At 32.5% G+C, this 15,765-nt stretch overlaps 1 protein-coding gene and 1 pseudogene across 1 annotated transcript; both read right to left on the reverse strand.

Moving 5' to 3' along the window:
- Nucleotides 1–830: 830 nt before the first annotated feature.
- LOC142613113 (receptor-like protein EIX2) lies at nucleotides 831–4,007 on the reverse strand (annotated as a pseudogene).
- Nucleotides 4,008–9,400: 5,393 nt separating this feature from the next.
- On the reverse strand, nucleotides 9,401–15,027 carry LOC142613507 (carbon catabolite repressor protein 4 homolog 4-like). The gene is made up of 5 exons (XM_075785881.1): nucleotides 14,996–15,027; nucleotides 14,739–14,869; nucleotides 11,321–11,471; nucleotides 11,095–11,242; nucleotides 9,401–10,125 (listed from the first exon to the last, which is right to left on the reverse strand). Exons 1-5 carry the CDS (start codon nucleotides 15,025–15,027, stop codon nucleotides 9,817–9,819), a joined length of 771 nt encoding a protein of 256 aa, XP_075641996.1. The 3' UTR covers nucleotides 9,401–9,816.
- Nucleotides 15,028–15,765: the final 738 nt, after the last annotated feature.

The raw sequence follows: 15,765 nt of genomic DNA on the forward strand, positions 1-15,765 counted from the left end.
CAATTAAGTTTCCAAATCCCCTTGCAATACCTTTCAGTATTGGCCCTTTGCAAGCATAACCATGGTTCTTAAAAAATGAACTATCCAGTTATAAATATCCTGAAACTCAAGGAAAGCACTGCTGAAAGGAGAAAGGCATAGTAAATTAAATATCATTCGGGAGACTTGAGTAAACAGAAGCATAGCGGTAGACTTACTACCATATCAAAATATTGTGAACATTTAATTAACATTTCAAGAAAAACAAAAAAGCTAAAAAAATTTTATATTCAAGATCCAAGGTAGTTTTTATTTATTTCTTTAAGAATATCAGAAACAATTCTCCTCCGACATCAAAGGCCAGATTTGGCAGGGGAGGAATGGTAGACTTTAGAGGGCCACCATTTCATAGCCTAGGATTCCTTCTTAAAAACTGGTTGTAAGGGATCCAACTGATAGCTTTGAAATTTGTTAAAAAAAACATGATTATTTTTTCAAGTTATGCACAATTTTGTTGTTCTTCATTGAGACTTTACAAAGTGATCGCTAGGAGATTCTAAAGAGAGCTAGCAAGATAGCCGGATCCCAGATGAACATTGGGAATAGATCAATTTTTTTTTTTTTTTTAAGTAACAAAAACAAAGCCTAGGTGTCAATTCAAGGTATAGTATACTAATTTTATTGAATCCATTGCTTGTCTAAACTAAAATTTGATTTTATAATATTAATCTACAGGGATTAAGTGAAACAACAAATTGGATTGCCTTTAACGTTCATAGGAAGAAACACCATATTCAGATATGCCAATGGAGTGTATTAACTAACACAAAGATATTATAGACACATCCAAATATTGATTAACATGATCGCATAACATTTACACTAAATATGAAGAATCATACAACATGTACTTACAATGAAACAACACCCTAAAGCTTGTGCCCATGTGATCTAGACATCATCAAAATATTGATTTAACATGATCAAATGACATTTGTACTAAATATGAAGAATCTTACAACATTTAATTAAAATGAAACAACATCCTTAAGCTTGTACCACATATGATCTAAGAATTGAAAGTACATAATTCTCCACTGCTTGTTCAATAATAAAGGACCACATACACTCCAAAACCCAACCACAAAGCCAAGTGCCATGCTCACATAGAACCAATCAACTTCAAGTCCACCAATTTTTTTACTACTTATGTTTTCATTGTTGGGTTTTACACCATTTGTAGTACAATTAACAGTAAGGGGTGGTCCACAAAGTTTGTTTCCAACATAACTGGATGGATTGAGGCTTTGTAGCTGAGTGCTCAAAGGGATTTTCCCAGTCAAATTGTTGTTTGACAAGTTCAAATAATTTAAAAATGTCAAAGTTGACATGGTTGAGAGAATTTGACCCGAAAGTTGGTTCAAAGAGGAGTCTATAGATTCCAAAGATCCCATAGCACCTATACTCTCAAGAATACTTCCAATTAAGAATTATATGACAAATTCAACGATTGTAATCCTTGAAGACTAGTAACTTCTTTGGGGATCTCTCCTGATAAATTGTTCTTGGAGAAGTCTATGCTTTTTATCAGTTGAAGAATGGTGCTATACTCTAGAATGTTCCCCTTTATAACTAGAAATGCACTTTCAAGAGGAAGAATTGCACCATTATAATGAGATATATTATAAGAATTCAAGTGGTCATTTAAAATATTATTTGTGGCCATGGCACTAAAATTTTTAACACAACTAGGTATGCTTCCAGACAACTTATTATGTGAAAGGTCCAGTATCTGGAGTGAAGTTAGAGCGCATAATTCTTTTGGTATGTGACCATGGAAATAGTTTGAGCGAAGGCTAAGAATCATCAAGCTTGTACATCTGTGCCCAATCCATGAAGGTATGTTTCCAGCAAACCTATTTTCAGCAACATCAATAATTACCAACATTTCACAATTTTTCAAAGATGATGGTAATTTTCTAGAGAATGTGTTGTTGTATAGGTGCAAAGATTTAAGATAAGTCAAAGACCCCATGGATGCTGGAATACTGCCACTGAAATTGTTGTTCCTCAAATTCAAGACCTCCAAGTTGTTCCAATTCATCAAACAATCAGGTATTATTCCTGATAAAAGATTTTTTTCAAGATTGAGATGTGCTATCATTTTGGGCTCATTCACCTTGAAACAAAAAAAGTGAGAAATAGATCTAGAGAATGAATTGTTAGAAAGATCTAGCACATACACGTTAGAGGATATACAAGGTAACAGACCTTTGAAATGGTTTGAACTTAAATCAATCACTTGAGTAGACAAAATCACAGGACTTTTTGGAATTTCTCCATGGATTAGATTGTGGGAGAGATTCAGATAGTAGAACTGTGAAGACAAGTTCCAAAATGAAGGAGGAACCACATCTGAAACCTGTGTGTAAGAAATGTCTAAAAATTTCATATGCCTTTGTGAACAAAGCCATAAGGAAAATTTTGGCCCTAAATTCCATGATTGCAAGTATAAATCCTCAAGCTAAAAAGGAGGAACCCAATTTTGACTTGCTTTTAAAGTCAGTTGGTTTCCAGATGCAAAAAGGTACCTCAAACTGGTTAAATTGGAAAAATGAACTTCAGACACAACACCTTTCAACATATTAGAATCAATACATAAAGTCTCAAGTTTGGAAAGCTGTCCAAAACTTTGAGGGATTGTTCCGTTGAATTGATTGTTTGAAAAATCTAGGTATGTCAAAGATGAAAGACTTGATAGAGACACTGGAATTGGACCCGAAATTGAATTATTCCTAAGAGAAAGATGTACTAGTTTTTTAAATTGCCCAAGTACATCAGTTAAATGACCAGAAAGCCAAGCATGATTTAATTCTAAGGTCTCTAGTCTAGACAACCTTGATAAAACTTCTAAGATCTTAGATACCTCTTGATTCAATCTGTTGGATGGCAAGTCAATCATAATACTAACAGCAGATGTTAGGTTTTCAATGGCACTGGAGATTGTACCCTGCAAATTATTGCCGCCAAGGTTGAGAAACTCAAGACGACTAAGACTATACAACCAATTGGGAATTGAAGAGTTGAAATTGTTTTCAGATAGATCGAGGTGACTAAGAGAAGTCATGTTTTGGAGATCAACAGGGATTGGACCTTGAAAGTTATTCCCAGATAGATCAAGAGAAACAAGATCAAGGGTGAAAAAAGATGAAAAGTTGACAGTGGGAGTCGGTGGAATGAAAGGCCTAAGTTGGCAAAAAGACAACCGCAAGTCCAACAAGGAATAGAGTGTGTTTGTGACTTGAACCCAATCAAAGGCTTTGCTAAGATTAACAGAACTCATATTGAGATGTTGTAGCAAAGGAAGATCAGAAAGCCATTCAAGGTTATTCACATATAAACCATAAACTTCGTCACTTTCAAGATTGAGAAAGCGCAAACTGGAGAGATTTCCTAGTTGATGAGGTATGAGTCCCACAAATCCCGCATTAGAGAGATTAAGATGGGTCAAACTCTTCATTAAACCGAGAAAGGAGGGAATAGCAGTAGAAGTGAAATTATTGAAGCTGAGGTCAAAGTAATTCAAATGCTTCAAATCAAGCAGAGAAGGATTTAGCTTACCACCAAGCACTGACGGCACATAATAACTTGTAAGATTGAGTTGGTGGACGTGAGCAGTGAGGTTGTGGCAGACGACACCCTCCCATAGACAACAATCCCCATGGGCAGTCCAAGAGGAGAGCCGGTTTGAAGGATCAATAAGATGGTGCTTGAAGTTGAGAAGAGCGTGTCGCTCGGTATCGATGCAACGAAGCTCAGAAAGTCCGGCGCAGAAGAAGAAGAAGAGGAAATTAGGAAGAAAGAGAAAGGCAAGGAAAAGGAATGAAACGGGTCTGAAGGAAGCCTCCATTATGAGATGAGATTGATAGAATTAGAAGTAGATAGCTGTGAAAACAATAGTAGTAATTGGTGGGTAATTTATAGGAGAGTGATGATGAGGAGGGTCTAGTGCAAATCAGTTTCTTTCAGCTCTCTCTTTCTCTCTGTTTGCTTTTGTTTTTTGTTTTACGCTTATAAAATTCTACCCATCATTATCTCCAACCAGGCGTATGACTAGTCGTAGTCCAAAGTCCAGCATTGACTGACTTTGGTAAGTACTAATAAGTAATAGGGCCCTCCATTAGTCAATCTTGATAGGCATTGCTTACCTGCCCATATAGAAATTTCATTAGTCAATCTTTTTTTTTTTTTTTTTGAAAGCAATTTCATTGGTCATTCTTGATAGGCATTGCTCGTAACTTTTATAAAAATTTAGGAATGATTAAATTGAATTTTTTTGGGATGGGTGGGAGCAATAAATTTTAATGGAATAAAGTGCTTTCTTGATTTATATCAGAAAAAATAATTGAGAAACTTTTATTTTTTTGATAAAATATATTGAGAATTGAGAAGCACCTATAGTATGCTAAATTACATATTAAAAAATAATAAAAGTTAGTCTGGAGTTTAGCTTGATTTTATGGCTTTTTTGGCCAAAAAAAAAAATACTATTATTTTTTTATTATTACAAATTATGGTAAAAATCTTATTGGGGAATAGCCTCTCTTTATAAACATTATTTTAAGCATTAAAATATCACCATTTGCAATAAAATTGATTATATCACATTTTGCATTGAAATGGCTTGAAAACACAACTTTAGTATAAACACATTTTACACTAAAATTGCAAATTTTGAAGTTTTGATACAAAACATGATTTTTTTTTTTTAAGAGACTATTTTTCAGAAAAATTTTCCACATAAAATAGTATTATTTTTTCAAAAATCTCTAGATTTTACTTTAAAAGTGTTGCAAGAAAAGGGAGTATAAAAGGTTTAATGATATTGTAATTGTATGCAAAAAATTACTTACTGGTGTATGCAATATATTAAAACTGAAGTTGTTTGACTTTGGGCTAACCACATAAGATCATGCTATATAAGCTTTTGAGACTTCAATTTATAATATAGATAATTATCATGAAGCATATACTATAGATTTTCAATTTACTTCCTTCTAGATGCCTAGAGATTTTATATTGTTCTAATTAATCTGAATTGTTTCAAACGCCATTTTTTGAAAGATTAGAGTTGATTGATGACATGTTTTCTATATTTCCAACTCAATGCTTTCTAGGAAATGTTCTTCATAAAGAATTGGACAAAGAGTTGAGCTTGATGGTTTGACTTGTATATATTTAAAATTATTTAAAATCCAAGCGATATGAAAGAGAGTCCTCCAACTTGCAAAACGTAATAGAGACAATTGGTCTTATAGTAATTACAAAATTATGACTATTTTTTATTTGCATAAGAAAAGATAAAATAGAGGTTAAAAAAAATATCCAAAACTTTGAGTCTCCGTTTGAAAACCCAAAGTAGATTGGTTCCTAACCATTATGGGGCTACTACGCTACCACCATTGTGACCAAGATCAAAATACAAAACGATAATTCTGAATTCCTGATTATTCAAATAATGATAAATTCATTTTAATACTTTTTTTGTTTGAGGAAATTATAAATTTATAATTCAAGACTTTGAACCTCTAAAGTCTTGAAAAGAGAGTTTTGGAGACTTTGTTTTTATTGTCCAGAGCCTTTGGATTTAGAGTAATCCATATGTTGTGCAAAACTTTTCAATTTAGAAAATTGTTTCTTTGGTACTTAGTTTATCACACTAACAATGAAAACACTTAATAGCATTTTTGTTTGTCTATATTTTTCAAAAAAGTGTCTTTCAAGAAAATTAAAGCTTGATTGCGAGGCCTTAGAATTTTGACAACAAACAATAGGAGACATCGAAATTTAATACCGTGTAAATTGGGTTTTCTATATTTCCAACTCAATGCTTTCTAGGAAATGTTCTTCATAAAGATGTTCCAAAAAACTTTTTATAAAAAAGCAAACAAACAAAACAAAACAACTGTACTAGAAATTGCTCGTATCATTCGATACCTTCAATAAATGATGAACATAATGATTTCAGAAAAGTATATAATTCAACAATAAATTTGACAAAATGCTTCATCAAAAAAAAAGTATTAAATAGTAACATTAACTAAAAATATACACTACGTATAACTTGAATATTAACCAAATGTATGTTGTGTATACACATATAAGGACGTGTGAAAGAGTTTCTCCTTTTCCTTTTTCTTTTTTTCCTTTTGGGGAAAAAAAGAAGACAACAAATAAAGCTATTAAGGTCACAAAAGGGTCAAAAACCCATGTAGATCAATTGGCATCTACTAATGTTTCAACATAAATATCTAATGTTGAAATCTCCACGTCCTCAACTATCAAATTATTTAGAAATAAAGGTGACAAAAGGAGCATCATAAACCTCCCCAAGTATTGCAAATCAAATAGATAGGGATCATCACAAGTTTGGCAGGTTTGGGTGAAGGTTGCACCCATCATCTAATACTGTTCGGTTGAACATGTTTGACGGGTTATTAATCACCCTTACAAATAGTGAGCAGTGTTAATGGAAGCTGTGAGAATAAAAGAAAAGCCAGAAAGCATGTTTCAAACAAAGAATCCCTAGAAAATAATTTTCAGCAATACATACAAGTACTTTCAGAATTCTTCTTTTTACCTTTCCACTTGAATTTACATGTCAAAGCATACTAACATTTGCTTATTACAATCTGGAAGGCCAAGTACAATAAAGTCAAGGATTGTAATTAGTTATTTAATTTAAGAAAAAAAATCTACCAAAATGATATTCTTTATTTTTCTAATAAAACTTATTACTTAAAATAAATAAAAAATTCTACCCATCATTATCTCCAACTAGGCCTATGACTAGTCCTAGTCCAAAGTCCAGCATTGACTGACTTTGGTAAGTACTAATAAGTAATAGGGCCCTCCATTAGTCAATCTTGGTAGGCATTGCTTACCTGCCCATATAGAAATTTCATATCAATTACCTTACCTGCCCATATAGAAATTTCATTAGTCAATCTTTCTTTTTTTTCTTTTGAAAGCAATTTCATTGGTCAATCTTGATAGGCATTGCTCGTAACTTTTATAAAAATTTAGGAATGATTAAATTGAGTTTTTTTGGGATGGGTGGGAGCAATAAATTTTAATGGAATATAGTGCTTTCTTGATTTATATCAGAAAAAATAATTGAGAAAATTTTGTTTTTTTTATAAAATATATTGAGAATTGAGAAGCACCTATAGTATGCTAAATTACATATTAAAAAATGATAAAAGTTAGTCTGGAGTTTAGCTTGATTTTATGGCTTTTTTGGCCAAAAAAAAAATACTATTATTTTTTTATTATTACAAATTATGCTAAAAATATTATTGGGGAATAGCCTCTCTTTATAAACATTATTTTAAGCATTAAAATATCACCCTTTGCAATAAAATTGATTATATCACATTTAGCATTGAAATGGCTTGAAAACACAACTTTAGTATAAACACATTTTACACTAAAATTGCAAATTTTGAAGTTTTGATACAAAACATGATTTTTTTTTTTAAGAGACTATTTTTCAGAAAAATTTTCCACATAAAATAGTATTATTTTTTCAAAAATCTCTAGATTTTACTTTAAAAGTGTTGCAAGAAAATTGAGTATAAAAGGTTTAATAATATTGTAATTGTATGCAAAATATTACTTACTAGTGTATGCAATATATTAAAACTGAAGTTGTTTGACTTTTGGCTAACCACTTAAGATCATGCGATATAAGCTTTTGAGACTTCAATTTATAATATAGATAATTATCATGAAGCATATACTATAGATTTTCAATTTACTTCCTTCTAGATGCCTAGAGATTTTATATTGTTCTAATTAATCTGAATTGTTTCAAATGCCATTTTTTGAAAGATTAGAGTTGATTGATAACATGTTTTCTATATTTCCAACTCAATGCTTTCTAGGAAATGTTCTTCATAAAGAATTGGACAAAGAGTTGAGCTTGATGGTTTGACTTGTATATTTTCAAAATCATTTCAAATCCAAGCGATATGAAAGAGAGTCCTCCAACTTGCAAAACGTAATAGAGACAATTGGTCTTATAGTAATTACAAAATTATGACTATTTTTTATTTGCATAAGAAAAGATAAAATAGAGGTTAAACAAAATATCCAAAACTTTGAGTCTTTGTTTGAAAACCCAAAGTAGATTGACTCCTAACCATTATGGGGCTACTACGCTACCACCATTGTGGCCAAGATCAAAATACAAAACGATAATTTTGAATTCCTGATTATTCAAATAATGATAAATTCATTTTAATACTTTTTTTATTTGAGAAAATTATAAATTTATAATTCAAGACTTTGAACCTCTAAAGTCTTGAAAAGAGAGTTTTGGAGACTTTGTTTTTATTGTCCAGAGCCTTTGGATTTAGAGTAATCCATATGTTGTGCAAAACTTTTCAATTTAGAAAATTGTTTCTTTGGTACTTAATTTATCACACTAACAATGAAAACACTTAATAGCATTTTTGTTTGTCTATATTTTTCAAGAAAGTGTCTTTCAAGAAAATTAAAGCTTGATTGCGAGGCCTTAGAATTTTGACAACAAACAATAGGAGACATCGAAATTTAATACCGTGTAAACTGGGTTTTCTATATTTCCAACTCAATGCTTTCTAGGAAATGTTCTTCATAAAGATGTTCTAAAAACATTTTTATAAAAACAAAAAACAAACAAACAAAACAAAACAACTATACTAGAAATTGTTCGTATTATTCGATCCCTTCAATAAATGATGAACATAATGATTTCAGAAAAGTATATAATTCAACAATAAATTTGACAAAATACTTCATCAACAAAAAAGTATTAAATAGTAACATTAACTAAAAATATACACTACGTATAACTTGAATATTAACCAAATGTATGTTGTGTATACACATATAAGGACGTGTGAAAGAGTTTCTCCTTTTCCTTTTTCTTTTTTTCCTTTTGGGGAAAAAAAGAAGACAACAAATAAAGCTATTAAGGTCACAAAAGGGTCAAAAATCCATGTAGATCAATTGGCATCTACTAATGTTTTCAACATAAATATCTAATGTTGAAATCTCCACGTCCTCAACTATCAAATTATTTAGAAATAAAGGGGACAAAAGGAGCATCATAAACCTCCCCAAGTATTGCAAATCAAATAGATAGGGATCATCACAAGTTTGGCAGGTTTGGGTGAAGGTTGCACCCATCATCTAATACTGTTCGGTTGAACATGTTTGACGGGATATTAATCACCCTTACAAATAGTGAGCAGTGTTAATGGAAGCTGTGAGAATAAAAGAAAAGCCAGAAAGCATGTTTCAAACAAAGAATCCCCAGAAAATAATTTTCAGCAATACATACAAGTACTTTCAGAATTCTTCTTTTTATTTTCCACTTGAATTTACATGTCAAAGCATACTAACATTTGCTTATTACAATCTGGAAGGCCAAGTACAATAAAGTCAAGGATTGTAATTAGTTATTTAATTTAAGAAAAAAAATCTACCAAAATGATATTCTTTATTTTTCTAATAAAACTTATTACTTAAAATAAATAAAAAAATCTACCAAAATTGTCTACCCGCAAAATAAATTTCCAATACTCTCAGTTGAACCTTAACTTTTGTTGAGAGAGAGAAAGCGAGTGATGTGAGAAAAAGAAAACTATAGGACATTACACCAAGAGCTGTATAGCTCAAAGGCATAGCCTGCTCTCCTTTATTAGGAGAACTAGATTCAAATCCCCCTTCCCATTGTTGCTATCGAATTAGAGCAAGAGATTACAGATATCACTTGCACTGCAAGATAAGTTAGTCCCTGGTAATTTCAAATTCAGCACCAATTGGTAGATGATCACTTGGGTGGCTGTAATTTGGTAATCCACCAACAACATCAAATGAGTCTAGTTCTGGAAGCTCCAGGAAACTGACTGGTTTTATGTTATCAGTAGGGGAAAATAATATATAATCAAGAGTATTGGTGAAGTCCGGAGTGCAGTTTGTAAATGGTGGTTCTCCTCTCGTAAAAGCATAGACACTGCACAAGGGAATATGCATGTCCTCTAAACACTCCACAGCCGGTGCCAGTGGAGAGTTTCCTGAAATGAGGAATTGGTAAACCTGAAACAAGAAGAATGTTATAGCCATTTCAAGAACTTATGAGCTATAAACATTAACTCATCTCTATAAAAGCTTACAAACTAAGGTAAAACATTATATGAATCTGGCAACCAAACAAAGCCACTTGTAAACCACTTGGGTTTCTTTGACTACCAACTACCAAGTTTATTGGACAATTTGTCTGGCTAGCAGCAAAACCAACCAAGCTCAGCTTCTATTTCATGCTTAACTTTTGCTTCTTGATGCACTTAAATGAAAAACAAATATATTAATTCAATTTAAACGTTAGATATATATCCAATCACTAAAGACTTCTCTTTTTGTCTTTTTCTTTTTTTGTGTAATTATCCCTCTAAAAAGAAAATATATAATTTTTTGGTGAAAAAATTTATGAATAAAATCATATACATTCATTGTGACTTTATGTACTTGAAATTATTGAATGTGAAACTCTGAAATTATTTGCTGTCTATGCAATTATGCTCATTACTTAAGGATTAATTATATTAATTCTTTTTTGTTTGTCTTTATTAATTTCTATTTTCTTTTATAAATTTTGAAAATACTTTTGAAAAAATTAATTAAATTTTGGTATCATTTTTTTTTATAAGTAACAAAGATTTTCTTATCAAGGCTGTCATATTTTATTCATTTATTATATTTATTTGTATTTTAGTTAATCATTAAACTATTTATGACATCATCACATTCTGACATCCAGTGTAACCCTAGTTCCACCTTGAACCTCTTCATTCACTCGCCCCCCTTTTTAATTTCTGTTTTTAAAATATTGGTAATAAGAACCAACTGTTTGGACTTTGGACCAAAATCAAACTAAGGGAAAATCTAAACCAATACCAAAAAAGTAAAACTCAAAAAAAAAAAAAATCAAGGAAAAATGTAGAAAACCAACTATAAGCTAAATAATAGGAAACTAGATAAATCAAGGGGTTGGAAATTCTGACAAACCTTATCCCCTGGGGTTGAATTGAAGTCACCAGCCACTACTACTGAAGGTGTACATTCAAGTCTTTTGGATATCAGTGTTCTAAACAAAGCTAAGCGTGATAAAAGATATTTAGCTTGAGCAAGCTCGACATCAGCCCATTCTGGATCCCTGCAGCAAAGCATCATAGTTACTTCAACTGATAAAATACAGAATATAACATACTTATGGAAGATTGAACCACTTTACCAGTAAAGGTGTGTGTTTGCCACAATAACAACATGGTCTGGAAGATCTTTGAGTTTGAATGCAGCCATAATCCCAACACAATCACGTTTTAGTCTCACATGAGGATCATTAGGATCTCCACGATCCTCTGGGGCCTTTTTCAATTCTAAACCTAGAAGAAGATCATTGATATTAGATGCCAGCATACCATGTCAAGTACTAAGAATGTAATCTGCAACCTACTGAAGTTCTAGGGTGAAACATGTCATCCAAAGAAAAGTAAAGATGAAAACCCTTGTGGGTTGTATCATGAATTTTTTAAGGAAAAGAATGTAAAGAATAAGACAAAATCTGCAGGGATTAGGGAAAGGAAATGAAAGAAATGAGTAGAGTTCAATTTGTTGTTTAGATGTTCATGATAAAAAGTTTAAGAAATCCATTATCCATTATATTGTTAATTAGTGGATAGGGAAAGGAAAGACCGAAAGAGTATATTTTTATTTTGCCATTATCTATCTTAATTTTAATTAGAAGCCATGTTGTGAGGGTGATGCAGGACAGCTTAGGCTTCACCATCTAAAACAGTCTTGTAATCCTTCCTTAAGCTTCACCAGAGAGTTGTTTGGAATCACCACCAAACAGAAACACAAATGTTCACAAATGAAATTTTATTAATATAATAATATTCTACATACAAATGAATCATCTGGGGCTTTCAGGAAGTAAATTAAGATAAACTCAAACTACTAATCCAAGAAAGTAGTCTAAACTAATCCAAATACATAAAGATAAATATAAAGATAGACTTAGGTAGTACAAGGTTAAGCTTATCTTAGGGGATTTTCTTTATCTTTATGTATTTTGATTAGTGCAAGACGTCAAAATAATATCTGCAACCCACACCATCAAATAATATCTGCAAGACGTCAGTGCCGCCAAGAGACACTGTTGCCAGCCTCTGACGCCACCACCGCCAAAGACATTGCCACACAAGGATTGCCGATCTCTCCACACCGTGACACGAGGTTTGGAGGTGTACCCAAGATCCGTTCCAGTCAACCCACAAGTACCGATTTGGTCGCCGAGAGTTGTCACCATCGAGACCCATGATCACTCCTCCAACGGACCTAGCAAATCTCTCAAAACTGCCCTCTGATGTCTTAGTTCAACTTCTAGTTTTTGTAGTTAAGGCCTTTGTTTTCACTTTTCCCATTTCAGTCTTCTTTTCTTCTTGATTTATTGTTTAAAAAAAAAAGAAAAAAAGAATCAACAGCAGAAAAGATCCAGGCAGAGTCAAATGAGGAGCCCACATAGAATTCTTCAGCCAGGCAATTCATGTACATTGACGGCCAGGTTACTAAGACAGTCCAAACCATGGTGTGGAACCAAAAAAGGAAATTAGGAAATTTATTTATTATGTAGTTGATGCGACATCAACCGCATTGATTGACATATCAGTTTGTAAGCTATTTATAGTAAAAATTATATTATTTTTAGCACTTTCCGAGAAGATAAATTGAACCACTAACAAAGGGTGGCAAAGGGAGAAACCACCAGCCAAATGCTATTTACCAACAAAGTTCACTCAAACCTACAGGATTGACCAAGATGAACTTCATACATATCCTTTTGTCATTCGGAGCTAATTTGAACTGAGCTTTGAATCACCTTAAGGTAAAAAATTCTATCCTCCATGGTTACTTAGGAGAGGAAGTTTATATGAATATTCCTCCAGGTTTTAGGAGTCCCTCAACTCAAGGAAAGTTGAGCAGAATGAAGGAAGCATTGTACAGATTAAAGCAATCTCCTAGAGTTTGAGCGATTTACTCAGTTTATGTGGGGTTATGGATAGAAACGCATCAAAGTGATCACCCATATTTATAAAGCATTCACTTCAGGTTACAGCTCTTATTGTTTATGTTGATTATATAAATGTAACATGTGATGACCCTAAGGAAGACAAAATATTAAAAGAATATTTAGCTACTGATTTTGAAATAAATGACCTGAGAGATTTGAAGTATTTTCTAGGTATCGAAGTAACAAGGTCCGAGCAAGGTATATTTATATCTTGCAGAATGTGTTTTTTTCATCTCCTATTAGAAATGGAAATGCTTGGCTGCAAGGATTGTGACGCCCCAACAGATGAATCATAGACTGGGTGAAGATTCAAGGGATGTACTAGCTGATACAGAGAAATAACAACGCCTAGTTGGAAGACTTACTTATTTGTCACACACTTGCCTAGATATTGCCTATTTTGTCAGTGTGGTCCACAAGAATCAATATAAATGTTTACCTAACTCTTCGGTATCTGAAATCATCTCTTAATAAAGGATTAATCTTATTTTAGTCTTGGTTACTTATCAGTTGAATCCTACACAAATGCACACTATGCTGGCTCCATTATTGACAGAAGATCTACCTCATGGTACTGTAACTTTGTTGGAGATAATTTGGTCACTTGGAGTAAGAAGCAGGCAATTGTAGCTAAATCCAGTGCAGAGGCAAAATTTCCAGCACTGGTTCACAGTATTTATGAGTTTTTATTTATTTATTTATATAAGTGGTATATATGAGCCTCTTTGGGAGGAGATTATTGAAATAATTGGGGTTTTATACTCAAGAAATACTGCTCACAATCCTGTACAAGATGATAGGATCAAACGTATTAAGTTTGACAGACACTTAATCAAAGAAAAGCAGGGCAATGGCATCAATTGTACTCCATTTGCAAAAACTATGAACTAACTAGTAAATGTCTTAATCAAAGGAGTTTCAAGTAGAGCATTTCATACTATTTTAAGCCAGCAGGGCATGAGCAATATTTTTGCCTCAACTAGAGGGAGAGTGTTGGAATACATTTTTTTTTATAATAAATAAGTAAAATTTTATCAACTTAAAAGGGAAAAAGCACCATACAGTACACAGGTTGTATACTATAGGTGAATCAAAATCCAATAGAAGTATAGCAGAGTTTTGGAATACATAGTTTATACTAAATGTCTCTACTTGTCAGGGCATATCTGTAATTTATATATTAATTGCTACTTAAGAGCAATAAAAGTATAAAACAAGTGTTAGGGTTAATTAAGAAACCTCACACACAGCTTTTCCAAACCCAACATTCTTATTCTCCACTGTTGACAATAAATTAGGAAAAAAAATCTCCTCAGGCAACTTCCTCAAGCCACACATGATTTCAAGATTTCTTTGGCATTTGAGTTTGCTTTTCTCAGAGATTTTTGTGACCCTCTCTTGATACTAACAAGAAGACATTGCAATGTACCACACCTTTTTTTTTTCTTATGTTAGCCAGACAAAAGTGAACCGTGAATAACTTTGGCTCCAATAAGGGAAAATGTCAAAAAACAGAAAAGACGCTTGCTCAAATTATTAACAAAAGGAAACTTGATATATAAAAGGACAAAAAAATTACCATTTTCTGGTTCAGGTCTTATATTTCCACTAGTTGGCACATCATATTTGTCATCACCTAAAATCTGTCCATCTTGAATTGAATTTACCAGATCATTGTATTCTATTTTCTCCTCTAAAAGCAACTCTGCACTGAATCAAAAGCAAGAATGAAGTTTAAGAAGATTTACAACTAAGATAAATTGGTACTAATATTATGAGCATATGACTTTGTGAAGTTGTAGAACGATCAGTGATTAATACTTTTTGCAAAGTTACCATCTCGTTGTTGGATTGAGGTCCCAAGTCATTTTGCCAAGAAAAAGTTCATTTTATTATCTGAAAGTTCACCTTTTTAGGAGGGCAGGATTTTCCAAGACAATATAAAAATGTAATTTCAAATGAGTTTACAAGTTTTTGAAAAAACTTGAGAAACTTCTTCAACTTTCACATGCTTTTTAGAGTGGACAGATATGAAGCATGGACGCTCCAAAATCCATGGCATGTGCCAGATATGGACACACCAAGACACTCTTGCATGCGTATCCTTAGTGTGACAGGAGAAAATTTATATCTTATTTTACTTATGGTTTTAAAGATTTTAATTGATTATTTTGAAATTTTAAAATAAACATAGAATGTACCTAAAGATGTATATTAATTAATTGTTGTATTCCACCGCTCATTTCCTAATTTTTCAAGAATTTTCATGTCATCATGTCCTGTTTCTGTGCTTCTTGGGTGGACAAACATACATGTTTGTGTTTGAAACTCCTTTCTTTCACTCATGTTCTGACGAAGAGTTAAAAAGGCCTTTAAGGCCCTTTGCCACTGATGTTATTAAGCCAAGGCCATTCACACATTCGGTAATGGTTAGGCAGCTTCCTTTTCAATTTACTATTATTGATTCAGGTTGAAAGCAGTATGACGCATAAAGGCATTGAGAAGAGACTAGATACTTGTTTCACATGCCCAGTGAAGAAATCTAGCCACTAAAATTTGCAGGGATTAAGGCTTTGTTTGATTACACAACCATTGTGTGCCATTGA

The sequence above is a fragment of the Castanea sativa genome, chromosome 10, assembly GCF_040712315.1.
Source record: "Castanea sativa cultivar Marrone di Chiusa Pesio chromosome 10, ASM4071231v1".
Lineage (NCBI taxonomy): Eukaryota > Viridiplantae > Streptophyta > Magnoliopsida > Fagales > Fagaceae > Castanea > Castanea sativa.

Coding starts and splice junctions, on each gene's coding strand:
- LOC142613507 (XM_075785881.1), bottom strand. CDS start 15,027: ATGACTTGGGACCTCAATCCAACAACGAGATG. Junction 11,472..14,738: donor AAGACCTGAACCAGAAAATG/GTAATTTTTTTG, acceptor ATCTTCTTCTAG/GTTTAGAATTGAAAAAGGCC. Junction 10,126..11,094: donor ATTCAACCCCAGGGGATAAG/GTTTGTCAGAAT, acceptor TTCTTGTTTCAG/GTTTACCAATTCCTCATTTC.